Genomic DNA, 18063 nt, shown 5'->3' with positions numbered 1-18063 from the left:
AAGATTTGAGGCACATTTCAAGATTTTTCAAAAGAAAAATAGCAGACCTACAAGTTCATAATGCGGCACTCGATGCCGCGCTATGAGCTTGTAGATCTGCTATTTTTCCAATAGCTAAAGTATAACATAATGCTTAGTTAAAACACCAATAGGGGTTCCCGCCCAAAATGGGTTAATTGTATTCCCCCCGCTGGAGACTTACTGCGCTGCACCTTCCCTGAGGAGATTGTCATTGTTGAGCAGCAATCGCACGTCTGTGGGGAGGAAACACAGTGACACCACGTCAAAGGACAGGAAGAGGAGGAAAGGAAACACAGTGACACCACGTCAAAGGACAGGAGGAGGAAAGGAAACACAGTGACACCACGTCAAAGGACAGGAAACACAGTGACACCACGTCAAAGGACAGGAAACACAGTGACACCACGTCAAAGGACAGGAAACACAGTGACACCACGTCAAAGGACAGGAAACACAGTGACACCACGTCAAAGGACAGGAGGAGGAAAGGAAACACAGTGACACCACGTCAAAGGACAGGAGGAGGAAAGGAAACACAGTGACACCACGTCAAAGGACAGGAGGAGGAAAGGAAACACAGTGACACCACGTCAAAGGACAGGAAACACAGTGACACCACGTCAAAGGACAGGAGGAGGAAAGGAAACACAGTGACACCACGTCAAAGGACAGGAAACACAGTGACACCACGTCAAAGGACAGGAAACACAGTGACACCACGTCAAAGGACAGGAGGAGGAAAGGAAACACAGTGACACCATGTCAAAGGACAGGAAACACAGTGACACCACGTCAAAGGACAGGAGGAGGAAAGGAAACACAGTGACACCACGTCAAAGGACAGGAAACACAGTGACACCACGTCAAAGGACAGGAGGAGGAAAGGAAACACAGTGACACCACGTCAAAGGACAGGAAACACAGTGACACCACGTCAAAGGACAGGAAACACAGTGACACCACGTCAAAGGAGACAGGAGGAGGAAAGGAAACACAGTGACACCACGTCAAAGGACAGGAGGAGGAAAGGAAACACAGTGACACCACGTCAAAGGACAGGAAGAGGAGGAAAGGAAACAGTGACACCACGTCAAAGGACAGGAGAGGAGGAAAGGAAACACAGTGACACCACGTCAAAGGACAGGAGGAGGAAAGGAAACACAGTGACACCACGTCAAAGGACAGGAAACACAGTGACACCACGTCAAAGGACAGGAAACACAGTGACACCACGTCAAAGGACAGGAGGAGGAAAGGAAACACAGTGACACCACGTCAAAGGACAGGAGGAGGAAAGGAAACACAGTGACACCACGTCAAAGGACAGGAAGAGGAGGAAAGGAAACAGTGACACCACGTCAAAGGACAGGAGAGGAGGAAAGGAAACACAGTGACACCACGTCAAAGGACAGGAGGAGGAAAGGAAACACAGTGACACCACGTCAAAGGACAGGAAACACAGTGACACCACGTCAAAGGACAGGAGGAGGAAAGGAAACACAGTGACACCACGTCAAAGGACAGGAAACACAGTGACACCACGTCAAAGGACAGGAGGAGGAAAGGAAACACAGTGACACCACGTCAAAGGACAGGAAACACAGTGACACCACGTCAAAGGACAGGAAACACAGTGACACCACGTCAAAGGACAGGAGGAGGAAAGGAAACACAGTGACACCACGTCAAAGGACAGGAGGAGGAAAGGAAACACAGTGACACCACGTCAAAGGACAGGAGGAGGAAAGGAAACACAGTGACACCACGTCAAAGGACAGGAGGAGGAGGAAAGGAAACACAGTGACACCACGTCAAAGGACAGGAGAGGAGGAAAGGAAACACAGTGACACCACGTCAAAGGACAGGAGGAGGAAAGGAAACACAGTGACACCACGTCAAAGGACAGGAAGAGGAGGAGGAAAGGAAACACAGTGACACCACGTCAAAGGACAGGAGGAGGAGGAAAGGAAACACAGTGACACCACGTCAAAGGACAGGAGGAGGAAAGGAAACACAGTGACACCACGTCAAAGGACAGGAGAGGAGGAAAGGAAACACAGTGACACCACGTCAAAGGACAGGAGGAGGAAAGGAAACACAGTGACACCACGTCAAAGGACAGGAGAGGAGGAAAGGAAACACAGTGACACCACGTCAAAGGAGACAGGAGGAGGAGGAAAGGAAACACAGTGACACCACGTCAAAGGACAGGAGGAGGAAAGGAAACACAGTGACACCACGTCAAAGGAGACAGGAGGAGGAAAGGAAACACAGTGACACCACGTCAAAGGAGACAGGAGGAGGAAAGGAAACACAGTGACACCACGTCAAAGGAGACAGGAGGAGGAAAGGAAACACAGTGACACCACGTCAAAGGAGACAGGAGGAGGAAAGGAAACACAGAGACACCACGTCAAAGGACAGGAGGAGGAAAGGAAACACAGTGACACCACGTCAAAGGACAGGAGGAGGAAAGGAAACACAGTGACACCACGTCAAAGGACAGGAGGAGGAAAGGAAACACAGTGACACCACGTCAAAGGACAGGAGGAGGAGGAAAGGAAACACAGTGACACCACGTCAAAGGACAGGAGGAGGAGGAAAGGAAACACAGTGACACCACGTCAAAGGACAGGAGGAGGAAAGGAAACACAGTGACACCACGTCAAAGGACAGGAGGAGGAGGAAAGGAAACACAGTGACACCACGTCAAAGGACAGGAGAGGAGGAAAGGAAACACAGTGACACCACGTCAAAGGACAGGAGGAGGAAAGGAAACACAGTGACACCACGTCAAAGGACAGGAAGAGGAGGAGGAAAGGAAACACAGTGACACCACGTCAAAGGACAGGAGGAGGAGGAAAGGAAACACAGTGACACCACGTCAAAGGACAGGAAACACAGTGACACCACGTCAAAGGACAGGAGGAGGAAAGGAAACACAGTGACACCACGTCAAAGGACAGGAGGAGGAAAGGAAACACAGTGACACCACGTCAAAGGACAGGAGGAGGAAAGGAAACACAGTGACACCACGTCAAAGGACAGGAGGAGGAGGAAAGGAAACACAGTGACACCACGTCAAAGGACAGGAGAGGAGGAAAGGAAACACAGTGACACCACGTCAAAGGACAGGAGGAGGAAAGGAAACACAGTGACACCACGTCAAAGGACAGGAAGAGGAGGAGGAAAGGAAACACAGTGACACCACGTCAAAGGACAGGAGGAGGAGGAAAGGAAACACAGTGACACCACGTCAAAGGACAGGAGGAGGAAAGGAAACACAGTGACACCACGTCAAAGGACAGGAGAGGAGGAAAGGAAACACAGTGACACCACGTCAAAGGACAGGAGGAGGAAAGGAAACACAGTGACACCACGTCAAAGGACAGGAGAGGAGGAAAGGAAACACAGTGACACCACGTCAAAGGAGACAGGAGGAGGAGGAAAGGAAACACAGTGACACCACGTCAAAGGACAGGAGGAGGAAAGGAAACACAGTGACACCACGTCAAAGGAGACAGGAGGAGGAAAGGAAACACAGTGACACCACGTCAAAGGAGACAGGAGGAGGAAAGGAAACACAGTGACACCACGTCAAAGGAGACAGGAGGAGGAAAGGAAACACAGTGACACCACGTCAAAGGAGACAGGAGGAGGAAAGGAAACACAGTGACACCACGTCAAAGGACAGGAGGAGGAGGAAAGGAAACACAGTGACACCACGTCAAAGGACAGGAGGAGGAAAGGAAACACAGTGACACCACGTCAAAGGACAGGAGGAGGAGGAAAGGAAACACAGTGACACCACGTCAAAGGACAGGAGGAGGAAAGGAAACACAGTGACACCACGTCAAAGGACAGGAGGAGGAGGAAAGAAAACACAGTGACACCACGTCAAAGGACAGGAGGAGGAAAGGAAACACAGTGACACCACGTCAAAGGACAGGAGGAGGAAAGGAAACACAGTGACACCACGTCAAAGGACAGGAGGAGGAAAGGAAACACAGTGACACCACGTCAAAGGACAGGAGGAGGAAAGGAAACACAGTGACACCACGTCAAAGGACAGGAGGAGGAAAGGAAACACAGTGACACCACGTCAAAGGACAGGAGGAGGAAAGGAAACACAGTGATACCACGTCAAAGGACAGGAGGAGGAAAGGAAACACAGTGACACCACGTCAAAGGACAGGAGGAGGAGGAAAGGAAACACAGTGACACCACGTCAAAGGACAGGAGGAGGAAAGGAAACACAGTGACACCACGTCAAAGGACAGGAGGAGGAAAGGAAACACAGTGACACCACGTCAAAGGACAGGAGGAGGAAAGGAAACACAGTGACACCACGTCAAAGGACAGGAGGAGGAGGAGGAAAGGAAACACAGTGACACCACGTCAAAGGACAGGAGAGGAGGAAAGGAAACACAGTGACACCACGTCAAAGGACAGGAAGAGGAGGAGGAAAGGAAACACAGTGACACCACGTCAAAGGACAGGAGAGGAGGAAAGGAAACACAGTGACACCACGTCAAAGGACAGGAAGAGGAGGAGGAAAGGAAACACAGTGACACCACGTCAAAGGACAGGAAGAGGAGGAGGAAAGGAAACACGGTGACACCACGTCAAAGGACAGGAAGAGGAGGAGGAAAGGAAAAACAGTGACACCACGTCAAAGGAGACAGGAGGAGGAAACAGTCACACATCAAAGGACAGGAGGAGGAGGGTGGCACGAGTCGCACGACACAAAGGGAACATCTGAAAATGGGACAACGCCACATTTCACATCTCTCTCTCACACACACGTTATACACATGTGTACATACATGCGTAACTAAACATCAAAGCTGGCCCCAGTTAATCATGACAGCAGCCATGGTGAATTTATACCACAGTGAGTGGTAAACGACATGCAGATGAAAAAAAGATGGAACCGTTTTCACACACAGACCTCTCTCATACACATCCATAGTACAAACAGACACAAATCCCACAGAGGCTCTTCCATACACATCTACAGTATAATAGTGTATACGCATAGTTTCATTTTACAGATATTTCACCGTTAGTCGGATCTCAAGGTCCTTTAGCTTGCTTTATATGATCCTTGGCTGTAGAGCGTCGCAGTCCCGCCCCCTACCAGGGCCCAGGAAATGATTCCCCGTTCATTTTCCTCATAGACCTTTCCAAAAGTATTTATTTAAAGACCTTTTAAGCCTCGTACGAAGCCAACTCGAGTTGTGACAAATCATCATGACAACAAACAAAAAATTTCGGGCCGAACAAATAATTAGAAAGAAGAAGAAAACGGCAGGTTACAACACTTTTGTTGTTTTTCTTCTTTGTAATTATTTGTTCGGCCCAAAATGTTGTGTTTGTTTGTCATGATTTGTCACAACTCGAGTTGGCTTTGTCCGTGGCGTAAGAATCTTTAAATAAATACATTTTGAAAAGCCTATGGAGAAAATGAACAGGGAATTCACTTCTGTGTCTCACGTCGTCATGAAAGGGGGCAGGACTGCTACGCTCTATAGTGTATACGCATCGTTTCATTTTGCTGTTAATCGGATCTCAAGTCCTTAGCTTGTTTATTGTTTTATGTATTTGATGTATTTATACCATGTGTTGTTCTTGCTTACTGTAAATCGCTCCGAGCATCCGCTAAATGCTTAAATTGTAATCCATACCCAACCAACCCACACATACTGTAACAACCTGGCACTAGCCAAGTATTTGATGTATTTATACCATGTGTTGTTCTTGCTTACTGTAGATCGCTCTGAGCATCCGCTAAATGCTTAAATTGTAATCCATACCCAACCAACCCACACATACTGTAACAACCTGGCACTAGCCAATTTATACTCTCACCCACCCACCCACCAGCGTGAACCTGATATCATTTGCATCCCAAATTTAGCGTTGCTTTTTGGAGGAACTGAGAGCGAGTCGAGATGAGGCTCCCCAAGCCACTACAGTACATGGAGTGTTCACTTCTGCGTCCACTCTTGAGGAAATTGTTGTTTTTGGCAGCAAATTCCAATTTTAGTTTAGTCATTGGAATGAAACTTAAATTTAGTTTTAGTCACATTTTAGTCATCTGGAATATTTTAGTGTTAGTCTAGTTTTAGTCGACTAAATCTACAGTTGAATTAGTCGACTAAAATGTATTTTGGCGGGCCTTGATGCCGTCTCGCTGATTTCACACTTGCTGAAAATAGCCGATCTACAAGTTCACAACGCGTCGCGCTGTAGAGCTTGTAGATCAGCTATTTTCAGCATGCAACCAAGTGTGAAATGACTTATACTGGATCTCTTGTCCACTAGTCCCTTCCTAACATTTCAGTTTAGTTTTTATTTGATGCCGAAATTGTCAGTATATTTAGTCATCATAGCTAAGTTTGACTTTAGTTTCCATTTAGTTTTCGTCAGTGAAAAAAAGGTAGTCGACGAACATTGTTCGTCTTAGTTTTAGTCGACGAAATCAACCACACAAACACACACACAACACACACACAGTTTCTCACCATTGAAAACTTCGTTGAACTCTCCCGGTGGGGCGTGGATGACAAAGTTAGCTGCTATGCGTACCTGTGAAAACAGAGAACACAGGGTTTCAGACATACAGCCAAGGGGAAAAGGATGCAACAGTCAAGACTCATCGAATTTAGGCCTGATGTCGAAATAAATATCAGATAATATCAGAAAATAGCTACAAGCTAGCAAAATAAACTAGGATAAAAAAACAGTACAGTATTGCAGCAGTCAGTAGTGCATCCCGTGGATGCAGAGGTCGTTGTTTTATTGCGTCATGTAACTATAAACTGCGCTTTAGGATGCAAAATGCACCCTATTGTAATATCTGCTATAGGAGGAGGGGGGGGGGGGAGTGTCTTTTTTAAAAGCTAGTTATAACAAAGTAATTACCACACCAGTTTTACAACCATGTACTACCGTTTCCTGGTAACATGGTCATTAGCATGATGTTGTCCCACCACTGAGCCAGACAGGGGAATTCCATCTGCTCTTACTGGTTTAATCATTATAGTCGTCAGAGAGGGAGCAAATGAAGACATGTGGGACCTGGGAAACCACCAAGGGTCACATTAACTCACTCCGTGCCACATTTTGCTGATAAAAAAGTATGGAATTGGAGAGCATCTCAAACTGGCTCGAGTCGTCGCAATTAACTTTAAATGTACAAAAAACAGGTTCAATGTGTATCTCAATCCACAGCAGGCCTGCTACGGATACTTTGAGGTACGCATCAAAAATGAAACTCTTGTTGAAATGAGTGAAGTAAAATATTTAGGCATTATCTTGGATAAAAACCTAAAATTTGAAAGAGACAGACACACACACACACACACACACACACACACACAGTATGACCAACAATAAACACAGAGTAGGGCGAAACACAGCCTAATTACCTATTCATGACATTGTTCACTCATTGAATAAACTGTCTGGGAGACAGTGGGAGTTATTAGTTACTCTCTCCCTCACTGATCTACCAGCAGCTCGGGTTTAAACTCCGATCCCGTTTCACTCTACACTCAAAAACTCAGCTTGCTCACCAGTACAATAACACGCTCCAGAGACCACATTACACCTGTCCTCAACGACCTACACTGGCCCCCCCGTCAAACTAAGAATTCACTACAAAATCCTGCTCACCACCTACAAAGCTCTCAATAACCTGGCTCCCCCCTACCTCTCCGATCTTCTCGAGAGCCCAGCGGGCCGATATAACTCATCCGTGGGCAGAATGGCCAGAGCTCCCCGAGTGCCCCTTAGCACTTTTATCAGCAGTTTCAGGGAAAAGGAAAATAAACAACCTCTTTGTGTTTTTGTCGTCGCCTGATAAACAGCGACTAAAAGGGCAAGCGAGACTGCAGCAGTGCAGCATAGTGCTTGCAGAATTGAAGTTAGGTGAATAGTTATAAGAACAGAATCGTGTCATTTCTGAGGAAAACTGCACTGCAGTTCTAAGTTGTTACACCTCCAAGCCGAACATCACTGCAGAGGTCAAAGTGAACGTCATGTGTGACAGGTGGGTCAGTTTTGAAAGTATTCAGTGGAGCATTTATATAGCGCCTTTATCCAAGGCGCTTTACATAGATTGTGCATTACATTCACCCATTCACACACACACACCAATGGTGCAAGGCACCAACCAGCAGATCAGGAGCAATTAGGGGTTCAGTGCCTTGCTCAAGGACACTTCAACACCAACTCTGGGGGAGCCCGGGTTCGAACTGGCAACCTTGCGGTTACCTTCCAGCCACTCTACCCCTGAGCCACCGCCGCTGTCGTACACAAACATAATACATCGTGGAGAATGGAGATCGGGGTTCGATTCCTCCAGGTTGACCGGACAGTGGGCAGTGGGCACCCCAAGGAATTACCGCTCAGTGCCATTTTTCTTTTTCCTCAATTGGCTCATTTGAATTAAATCATGGAAAAAATGTCAACATGTTAAGAACTGCATCAGATCGCATCGATCCGCATTACAATGTATCATCCCTGAGTCATATTGTTTCATAGATTATACAGTAGATAGGTACTCAATCATCTAATGAGGGGGAGATGCACATTACGCTGCTCACTACCATACCATTATCTATGTATGACTTTCTTATAATATCCCAGTCTCTCTCTCTCCCCCGTCTCTGTGCTGTATAATAGTCTCTCTCCCCATCTCTGTGCTGTATAATAGTCTCTCTCCCCATCTCTGTCACAGTCTCTCTGACTGTTCTGTATAATAGTCTCTCTCTCCCGTCTCTGTGCTGTATAATAGTCTCTCTCTCCCCCATCTCCGTCACAGTCTCTCTGTGCTGTATACTAAGTAGTCTCTCTCTCTCCCATCTCTCTGTGCTGTATAATAGTCTCTCTCCCCCATCTCTGTCAGTCTCTCTGACTGTGCCGTTATAATAATGTGAACGTTCATCCATTCCATTTCCCCATGTCTGTCTGTGCTGCTGTACACCACAACACTTCCTGTTCCCAGGTCACATGTCAAACTGACAGTGAGACGGAGACAGCCCCTCCCTCCCCCGCACGGCTCTAAACAACCATATAAGGGCATTAAAATGAGCTGAGTGAGAAGTCTAGTTAGTAGTAGTGCATCTCTCCTCCTCTCTCTCTCTCTCTCTCTCTCACTCCCTAATCCCTATATCTCCGTCTGTCTCCTTTGTCTGACTATCTCTGGATGCCTCTCCTGTCCTGTGGTATTCTGTTGTTCATGTGCGTAAAGCTCTGGTTGTTTGTTTGTATGGGTGGTTGACTGTGTGCATTTGTATAACGTGTACAAATGAGTGTCAGTAGTACCCGTATGCTTGGGTTAATGGGTTTGTCTCTATATTTGTGAGCATGTGGTAGAGTCCTCATGTGTGCGTATATATATATATATAATATATACATACATGCACATACACGCGCACATGCGTATGTGTGTAATGTGTCCCCCAGGCCTGCATTAGTAGTGTGTGCCCGTGTGTACAAGAGTCTTAGCAGTCGACACCAAGCTGCAGATTGATTCTCACTAATGAGCGATGTTGAGAGTCAGAGAGGTGCTCTGGGGGACAAACATCTTAATGAGAGTGTGTGTGTGTGTGTGTGTGTGTGTGTGGGGGGGGGCAAATGGAAGTCAAAATGAGAAATTGTGCATTTCAGTGACCCAATTGTGGCTGTCAATGCTGAACGGAGTGTGTGTGTAAAGGCATACATCGTCACATACATTTTACTTATGCTGCCAAGTTTGTATACTTGTGTGCCAAGTATACGTTTGTGTGTGTGTGTGACGTGTGTGTGTGTGTGTGTGTTTGCATCAGGACCTCCACGGCATCAATGGCTGTGGCATATAAACAAACTTCAAGCATAGAGCTGAGGAACAGCGCACGCACGCACGCACGGTCGCACGCACACACACACGCACGCCACACACCTGGAGAAGCAGAGTAGCAGACAAGCTCAGTGATTGGTGTGCAACACTTAGGATGTTACAGTATGAGGGGGATGTTACAGTATGAGGGGGAGGAACAAAACCGGAAAAAAGCAATGAAAGCAATTATCTCCCCCTGAAGATGAACAGATTCAGGACACCAGAGTCAAGCACCGGAGTCGCATGCCAACAATAGCTCATCTACAAGCTCACAAAGTGTTGTGACGCATTCTGAGCATGTACTGTAGATGCTATTTTTGGCACATAACTCTGTTATAACTCTCTCGAATTAAGCCATTTTGGGCGGGAACGCCTTTTGGTGTTTAGCATTATGCTAACGCCACCGAGTGGCGCGCTACGAGCTTGTAGGTCTGCTATTTTTTGAAAAATCGAAGAACGACTGACATAGAAACACAGCTTTTTCAGAAAACGGTCAGGATGTAAGTATAAGACATTTTTAGAATCTGATCTCAGGTCAAAATGGGTTAAGCATTAGGGGGCCAATTCACACAAGCTGTTTAATTGACACCCATATTTTGGATGTAAAGGATTTAGTAGTCTAGAATAAGGTATTCTAATGCGGGACATGCAGCTAGCTTTGGTCCCGTGTCAGTCTGCATCCGAGCTGACCTGAGAAAGAGCGTCCCAGCCGTCCCTCCACAAAATTCACTGACAAAAAAAAGATGACTGAATCGGACTACTAACGTGGGACATTTGGAAAATTCCTTTACTCCCAAAACATGGGTGTAAAACAGCTTAGCGCATCGCCCCCCCCCCCCAGGACAATATGAACTCCTACTGACTGTACATAAGCTGTATTTTTCCTTACTGTTTTTACTCTTGCCAATACTAACAACTTTTGCATTACTAGTAGATGATTACGCTTTTGTATTGCATTTGGAATTTTGGATTGATGCCAACAGTTTAATTTCGTTGTACATTTGTGTCCAATGACAAAATAAAATCCATCCATCCACCCTAGAGGTCTGAATGGAGCTGAATGGATTGATGGATGCAAGCACAAGAAATACCGACACTGCAGGGAAATAAATGAACCGACAGACATTCTCGTGTCATCGAGTTCCCTACCGATTCTGAAAGCAAATTATTAATTGGTCTTAGTTCACGGTGGCCCACGCCACGTGCACGCTTTGCTTTATCAATTCCGAGCACGAGATGTAGAACAAAATCTGTTCCGCTCCTGAAGTTCTGATCGATCACCATTAATAGCCGATCACAATGGCAAGAGTCAGCAAAAAGACGCTGTCAATCAATACACGTTTTAACGCATTTAGGTCCGACGTCGATATTTATTTTTCTGTGTGTCTACATCAGTGGTTGTCAATATTTCATGTCAAGGACGCCAAAGATTATATGTAATTGGCCGCCAACCCCCGTCAGAAAATATGTTGTTCCAGGGACCCCCCAGAAGCAAATATATGAGTTAAAAACGTTCACTCTGAAAGAGAATATATATATTCAAAGATTTGTGCCACATTTTCACGATTTTTCTAAAATAGCAGACCTACAAGCTTGTAGCGCGGCTCACACACAACATAATGCTTACAACACCAAAAGGGGTTCCCGCCCAAGGGAGCGCTAGCCCCTTCTATAAACAGCTTCTGTCCCCACACGTCTCAAGATCTGCAAATCGACAATGAAAGGGGAATTCAGGTCAAATGTCCGCTAAATCTTGTCCCCACACGTCTCAATATTTGCCATCGACAATGAACGGAGAAATCACGTCAGAATTCCGCTGAATACGCCGTAAATTAAAAATCAAATCATTAAACGCCATTGACATTGAAGGGAATGTTTACATCATGTAAACGAGCAAATCAGCCAACCAATCACAGGCAACAACAGGCATTCTGATTGGGCAGTATGAGATGCGTGATGGATATGAGATATGAGCGTTGCAGTATAGTCTGCAAAACACAGCCTAAACGGCTACTTTGTGTGAGATTTTGAACTGAAATCCAAGTATTTGTTTTACTTTCTGCGTTTGCCTGAAGTTTATCTCCTTCCATGTGATAATGTGTTGTTGAAGGTTATGTGATAGAGACAACAGTATTAATTCATCACCACCTCCGCTGCTGAAACAGCACCTTTATCTTAATCAGACCTGTACAGGGCAGCAGCCGATAGCCTGAATACATGATGAATACTGACTTTAATTTATGTTGTGTATCAACTGGGCAGCAAGGCCAATGAGTCCTCTGTATTCCCAAAGCAAAAACTCACACTGCCAGGATTAAGGGGCTTTATTAGAATACGAACCAGTACAGCGAGGGAAATTCTCTTAACGGCTTTAAAACGAGGACAGAGGTAGGACTAGAAACAAAACAAAAAACAAACATTCTACCTGTAGTAGAAAAAGTACTACTAGGCCGACCGTCTGTTCAAAAGCACTTGGCTCTTGCTCAAATATTTGATGATTTCATAACTAAAGCTCCAACGGGCCCCGGTGTAGCTTCCGTAGGGTCTATTTCTATTACATTCTGACTCCAGCTGCCAACACTGTTAATTATTATCTGAGCGCTTGGCTGGAAAGACGAGCAGTTTAACCCATTCTGAACGGGCACCCATTTTGGTGTTAGCATCATGTTATGCTTTAGCTATTTAAAAATAGCAGATCTACAAGCTCATATCGCGCCACCGAGTGGCGCGATACGAGCTTGTAGGTCTGCTATTTTTTGAAAAATCGAAGAACGACTGACATTTTTAGAATCTGATCTCAGGTCGGAATGGGTTCATCAGACCAGTGTGTGTCCGGCGGAAACCTCGTATGAATCTGATCTCAGGTCAGAATGGGTTAATTACGACTGAGCTAGGTATCCTCTGTGTGCACTAGGAGGGTGTGCCGTTTGTCAGACAGGAGATACCATGCATAATTTGATAAGTAAATAATCATAGTAAATAATTAAGGATGCACAACCTTGAGACTTTGGCATTATTAGCATGGTCAAATCAACCAATACCATATAAGTGAGTACCATCAGTAGGGTTTGCTTTACACCCTGTTATACAGTAGTGATTCTGGGTCAGCCTCTGGGCACGTCTCACTTTGTGAGCATCTAGAGACGATGGCATAGCGCTGGATTGGAATTTATTCCTTTAGTAATGAGATAGAGAGAGGTGTAGATGAGGGTGTAATTAAACTTTTTTGATTGTGATGGTCTGTGGAGAGTAGGTATGTTAATAGTTAATCATTAATATCCGTTAAGAAATTCAGACAATCCTATTCCTATATACACTCGTCTCACGTACGTTACACATAGTCCCTGCACACACACACACACACGAACGCACCTGCGTACCACCATCACTGGTGTGTGCATTCATGCGTGCACATTGTTGCACACAAATAATCTACGGCCCTGTGGCTGTCACAGCCCGACATGACATGATGTGCAGCGATGTCCTCTGAGTTTTATCTGTACAGCAGACTCTGACATATGAGATACTGATCTACAACCACCAGGCATTAGCTCCATTTAGAACAGAAAAGGTAGCAACACTTCCTCTCTCGGGCACCGGCGTGTACCACTTCCTAGAGTGCGGCTACAGTAGTAGGCAGCCACATACACACAGAGACTGTGACAATAGAGCAGTGAGGCAGTTGAAACAGTCAGTCAAGAAGACAGCAGTGGATGTGGAACTCAGGGGGAAAACGTCAACTGAACTAACTTATTTAGTTAGTTCACAGTCTTGCAGTCACTAAAAAGCTCCCCAGGCCTGAATAAATATTGTTAAAGTAGTTTGTGTCAGTCGCTTCATGCTCAGTTTGAACTCAGTTCAAATTGGAGGCTTCAAATTGGTCATGAGTCAGGGATGCCACAAAGTGACCATTTGCCCAATCGAATAATCTACAGCTCTGGCGATTAATAATCGATTAATCGACCCCCCCCCCCCAAAGAAAAAAAAAAAAAAAAAACGTTTTTGTTTTGTTTTGTTTTTATCAATATCAGATAAAACTTTTAAGATTTTATATTATGCACATGCCATGGTCACATAACCATTATATGTTGAGTGCATGCTTTGATGGTTACAGTTTTATAATCAGTTTTGATGAGTAAACCTTTGTGGAGATCTTCTCAGTGCCATTCAGGATGGAAAATGAAATCCATTTGGATTTGGGGAGAATTAGTTTCATAAGGGGCTGGTATGAAGTACTTGATATAAAGAGAACATATTCAGTTCACTAGTCTACAATCTACTCTACACCTGCCTTCATTTCATCTGATTGTCTGTCTGGCAGGCACTTAACAAGCGATCGTTAACTGTGTCTGTTAGAGAGAGGGGCAGAGAAGAGTGGCTTTGCTCAACTTGATTTATACTTGTATTCTCCACTCTGATGAAGGTACATGTTCGATATATCATGCAGCCTTACTTATTAGCCAATATTTTGGCTATTTTTTTTGGAGACTGCAACTATTAATCGGAAAATCGATTATTCGGTGGCATCCCACATGTACTCTATCATAACATTAGTTTAGATCATCCAAATCCTCAATTCCTTGTATTATAAATAAACATTTTCTAAGAGATGGAGAAGAGTTCCTTTTTTCCCCCCACCCAAATGACATACTACTGCATCTCCCTTTGGAAAGAGAGAGAACATATTATGTAATACTAACAGTGTTAGTTAGCACCACCCTGTGAAAGGCACCTTGGACCATGGCTGAGTTCCAGTCTGGTGAGGAGCTATGTTCCCCTGAGGTGAGATGAGGTGAGGTGCTGCTTTGGCGCCAGCCGCCAGGCAGCATCCGACAACATGCCTCACTCTCTTGAAATGCTGGCACGCCCCAGGAACAGAGATAGTGCTTATGTGACATGAGTGGTTATTATCTGACCCTGTCCCTTCATAATCAATCACCATCCTCCTCCTCATGGACATAAACTTTCTTAAGTTACTGCTACCATCGAGCGATAGTTCTTGTCGTCTATGGGTTTCACGAACTAGTTGACTAGTCGAGAACTATAACCACTAGTCGACAGACTATCGAACAGTTGAGTTGATTTGATTAATTGTTAATGATTTTAAAAGGAATTTGATTTATAAAGCACTGCCACTGGCTGCATATCCATCTCGGAGACACCATTGGTGTCATTACAGAGTTGTTTTTGCTGTGGCTTTGCTAGTAATAAATGTTCTGTAATAATTTAAATAAAAATAGTTCTAAAAGGACTTCCTTGCAAGTGTCGTTTTGGCAGCAGTGTAGGGGTAGAGCAGAGCCCTGCATCGGGATTGGGTAGGACCAACCAACGCAAATGCGCTGCCGGAGGGGGTGTTTTTTTAATACCTGCGACGGTCCCAAATGAAAACCTTGCAAAACCCTGCAACGCCCTGCAATAATGCTGATATAGTGCACCTGAAGCATGTGTGGTAATTACCCTTGACTAAATGCAGAGGAGAACGTCGTTTAAATTCAAAACGTTCTTCCCAACCAGTATAAAGCATCATTTGCATGACCTACTGTCATAAAGCAGTAAGAAAACTATGTCGCTGTCCATGGTGCTGTAATGGCCTTATCTCTCAATCATTATTTTTTTGTCCCAATGGAAATATTGCAGGATTATGCGGGATTTAACAGCCCTTCCATTTCGCATGCGGGCGGGGCAAGTGGTCAGAAATTAGCAGAGATATGAAACAGTTTCGGGTGGTAAATGAAATGGTTAGAAATTCAGCAGAAATTGTGACTAAGAGAGCACAGGGCAGACACTCGACTGAGTGAGTACAAAGAGAAATAGCATTAACCCATTCTGACCTGAGATCAGATTCTAAAAATGTCTTCTACATCCCGACAGTTTTCTGAAAAAGCTATATTTCTATGTCAGTCGTTCTTCGAATTTTCAAAAATAGCAGACCTACAAGCTCGTAGCGCGCCACTCGGTGGCGCGCGACACCTTGTAAATTGCGTTATTGGTGTAACTAGTATAAATCACAAACAGACCGTGAACACAACAGACAAGATTCCTCTGACAAATTTGCTAGGGGTTTTGTCCAATCAGATGACAGCTCATTCGTAAATAGACTCTCAGAGCCAATCCATAATTCTATTTCACCTACCCTACACCCCCAGGTTTGTGACTGTCCCACCCACATTAGACCTGGTTGTATTTGAGACGTTTTTGACAAGAATTCATCATCGTTATTCGTTATTGGATGAAAGAAATATATCTTGCATAACTAGTCGACTACTTTTTGGGAGTAATTTGATGACTACTAAAATTCAGTTGAAGCCATGAAACATTAACCATTAGTAGCCTAATTTCATGTAGGCATTGACTAACACTTGTTTTAGCAATGTATGTTTTCTTGTGCCTTTGAATTTAATTACACACAAGCACGATCTATATGAACACAAAGAGTGAGCAAGCGAAATCCCCGGCAGTGTGGGTACACTCCAGATGCCTGCCGGAGCGTGCACACACACACACACACACACACACACACAGTCAGGCTTATCACCACACTGCAGCTCCCCAACCAATGAAGAAGAATTGGAGAGGTCGCACTGAAAAGATGAGAAGCTAGGTAATAATCTGCCTGCCTCCCCAGCCTCAAGGCATCTCTCCATCTCATTCTCAATATACCAGACAGATAACGGGAGGTGTGTGTGTGTGTGTGGCAGGGGGGGGGGGGGGGGGGGGGGGGGGGGGGGGGGGGGGTCTGTTTCTGGGTGGTAGAAGATGGTGCCATCTTCAGTCATCTGTCTAATGTCATTCAATTCTAGGGAGTGTGATAAATGTGACTGAAGAGACAAAATGTGAGGAGACGGAGAGAGCCCGATGCAACTTTTACAAAAAAAAACTTTGTACAAAAATATTCGGGCAAGTATGTTTCTGGCTTCTCAAAACGGGCAAGTGGGTTTTTGCAGGGGTTTTATTTAAAATTGTATTTCCTTTCGTCCAGTCAACGAGTTCTCTCAGATACAGTCACAGGTTTTATCAGCAAGTGCATAGATGGTAGCCACCCCCCTCCACACACACACAGCGTTGCCAGTATATTAGTACAAGTAGCTCTGGAAGGAGTTTTCACTTTGTTCAATTTTTTACCCCCGATAACGCTGGGAAGGCACATCCGATATTTTATTTGACTGTTTTCTATGGAAACGTCTAAATTCATTCCTTCTCACCGCTCCATCAGTGACATAACAGTGGACGTGTGGCTGAATGTCACCGAGTGGCGCGCTACGAGCTGCTATTTTTGAAAACTCGAAGAACGACTGACATAGAAACATAGCTTTTTCAGAAAACTGTCAGGATGTAGAAGACATTTTTAGAATCTGATCTCAGGTCAGAATGGGTTAACTGCCAGCTGGAATCTTTGCAAAGAAGCTTCCATGTGCAGGTGTCTATCCATAATGCATGCATGCACGCACGGATGATTTCTAATTATCAAGGACTAACTGAACATAAAAAGCCTTTAATCCTTCCTGGCTTAAATGTCATCCCAATAGGTTACAGCCATGGTTCATCTTAAACATTAATTAAAACAGAATTATTAGGGTTAGAAATGCCAGGGCAGCCCAGCCCCGGACGGTTAGCTCAACCGTCTGGGCACCCGGACAGCCGGACGGCGTGCCGCGGGTTTGACTCCCGAGCCAGACGGTCTTTGCCGCGTGTCACTCCCCCATCTCTCTCCCCCTTCCCTGTCTAATTACTGTACCCTAATATCAATAAAGGCAAAAAACACACATGGCATGGCTGACTTCATCAAGGCGTTAACTCACTGCCTCCAACAGCTACAGACTAGGACAGAGTAGAGGGGAGGCCTCAACCCTACCCCCAGGACATCGGTCACAATGTTGTTGTAAGCTTGTAGATCGGCTATTTCCGCAATGTTTAGATTTATTTTTTCAACATGGAAACGATTGACGATTTTGCAACATACCGGTAATTGCCTTTACATTACATATTTGCAAATAGGTCTAAACACCACAGATACATTTGTATCATATGGGAAACAGTGATTGAACCTGCGCTGCCCCATCATCAACATCTAACCCAGTACCCTACTTCCACTCTGGTCTGATAGATAAGACTCTTCATCTCATTGTATTCTCACCGAGCCCAATCCTCACATTACT

General features: G+C 45.1%; 1 protein-coding gene across 1 annotated transcript in view; it reads right to left on the bottom strand.

The window, feature by feature from the left end:
* The window catches only part of LOC310857019 (F-actin-capping protein subunit alpha-2), a 37922-nt gene that overhangs the window by 17147 nt on the left and 2712 nt on the right, over positions 1 to 18063 (bottom strand). Inside the window, exons 2-3 of the mRNA XM_083762616.1 lie at positions 6549 to 6612; positions 203 to 254 (exon numbers count right to left, since the gene is read on the bottom strand). Of these exons, the coding sequence (XP_083618742.1) occupies positions 203 to 254; positions 6549 to 6612 (116 nt within the window). The remainder of the gene's footprint in view (positions 1 to 202; positions 255 to 6548; positions 6613 to 18063) is intronic.

This window comes from Protomyctophum parallelum (genome assembly GCF_964188405.1).
Source record: "Protomyctophum parallelum genome assembly, chromosome: 4".
NCBI classification, from domain to species: Eukaryota; Metazoa; Chordata; class Actinopteri; order Myctophiformes; family Myctophidae; genus Protomyctophum; species Protomyctophum parallelum.
Note: the sequence above shows the minus strand (reverse complement) of the source record. Positions and strands in the feature narration are given on the sequence as shown.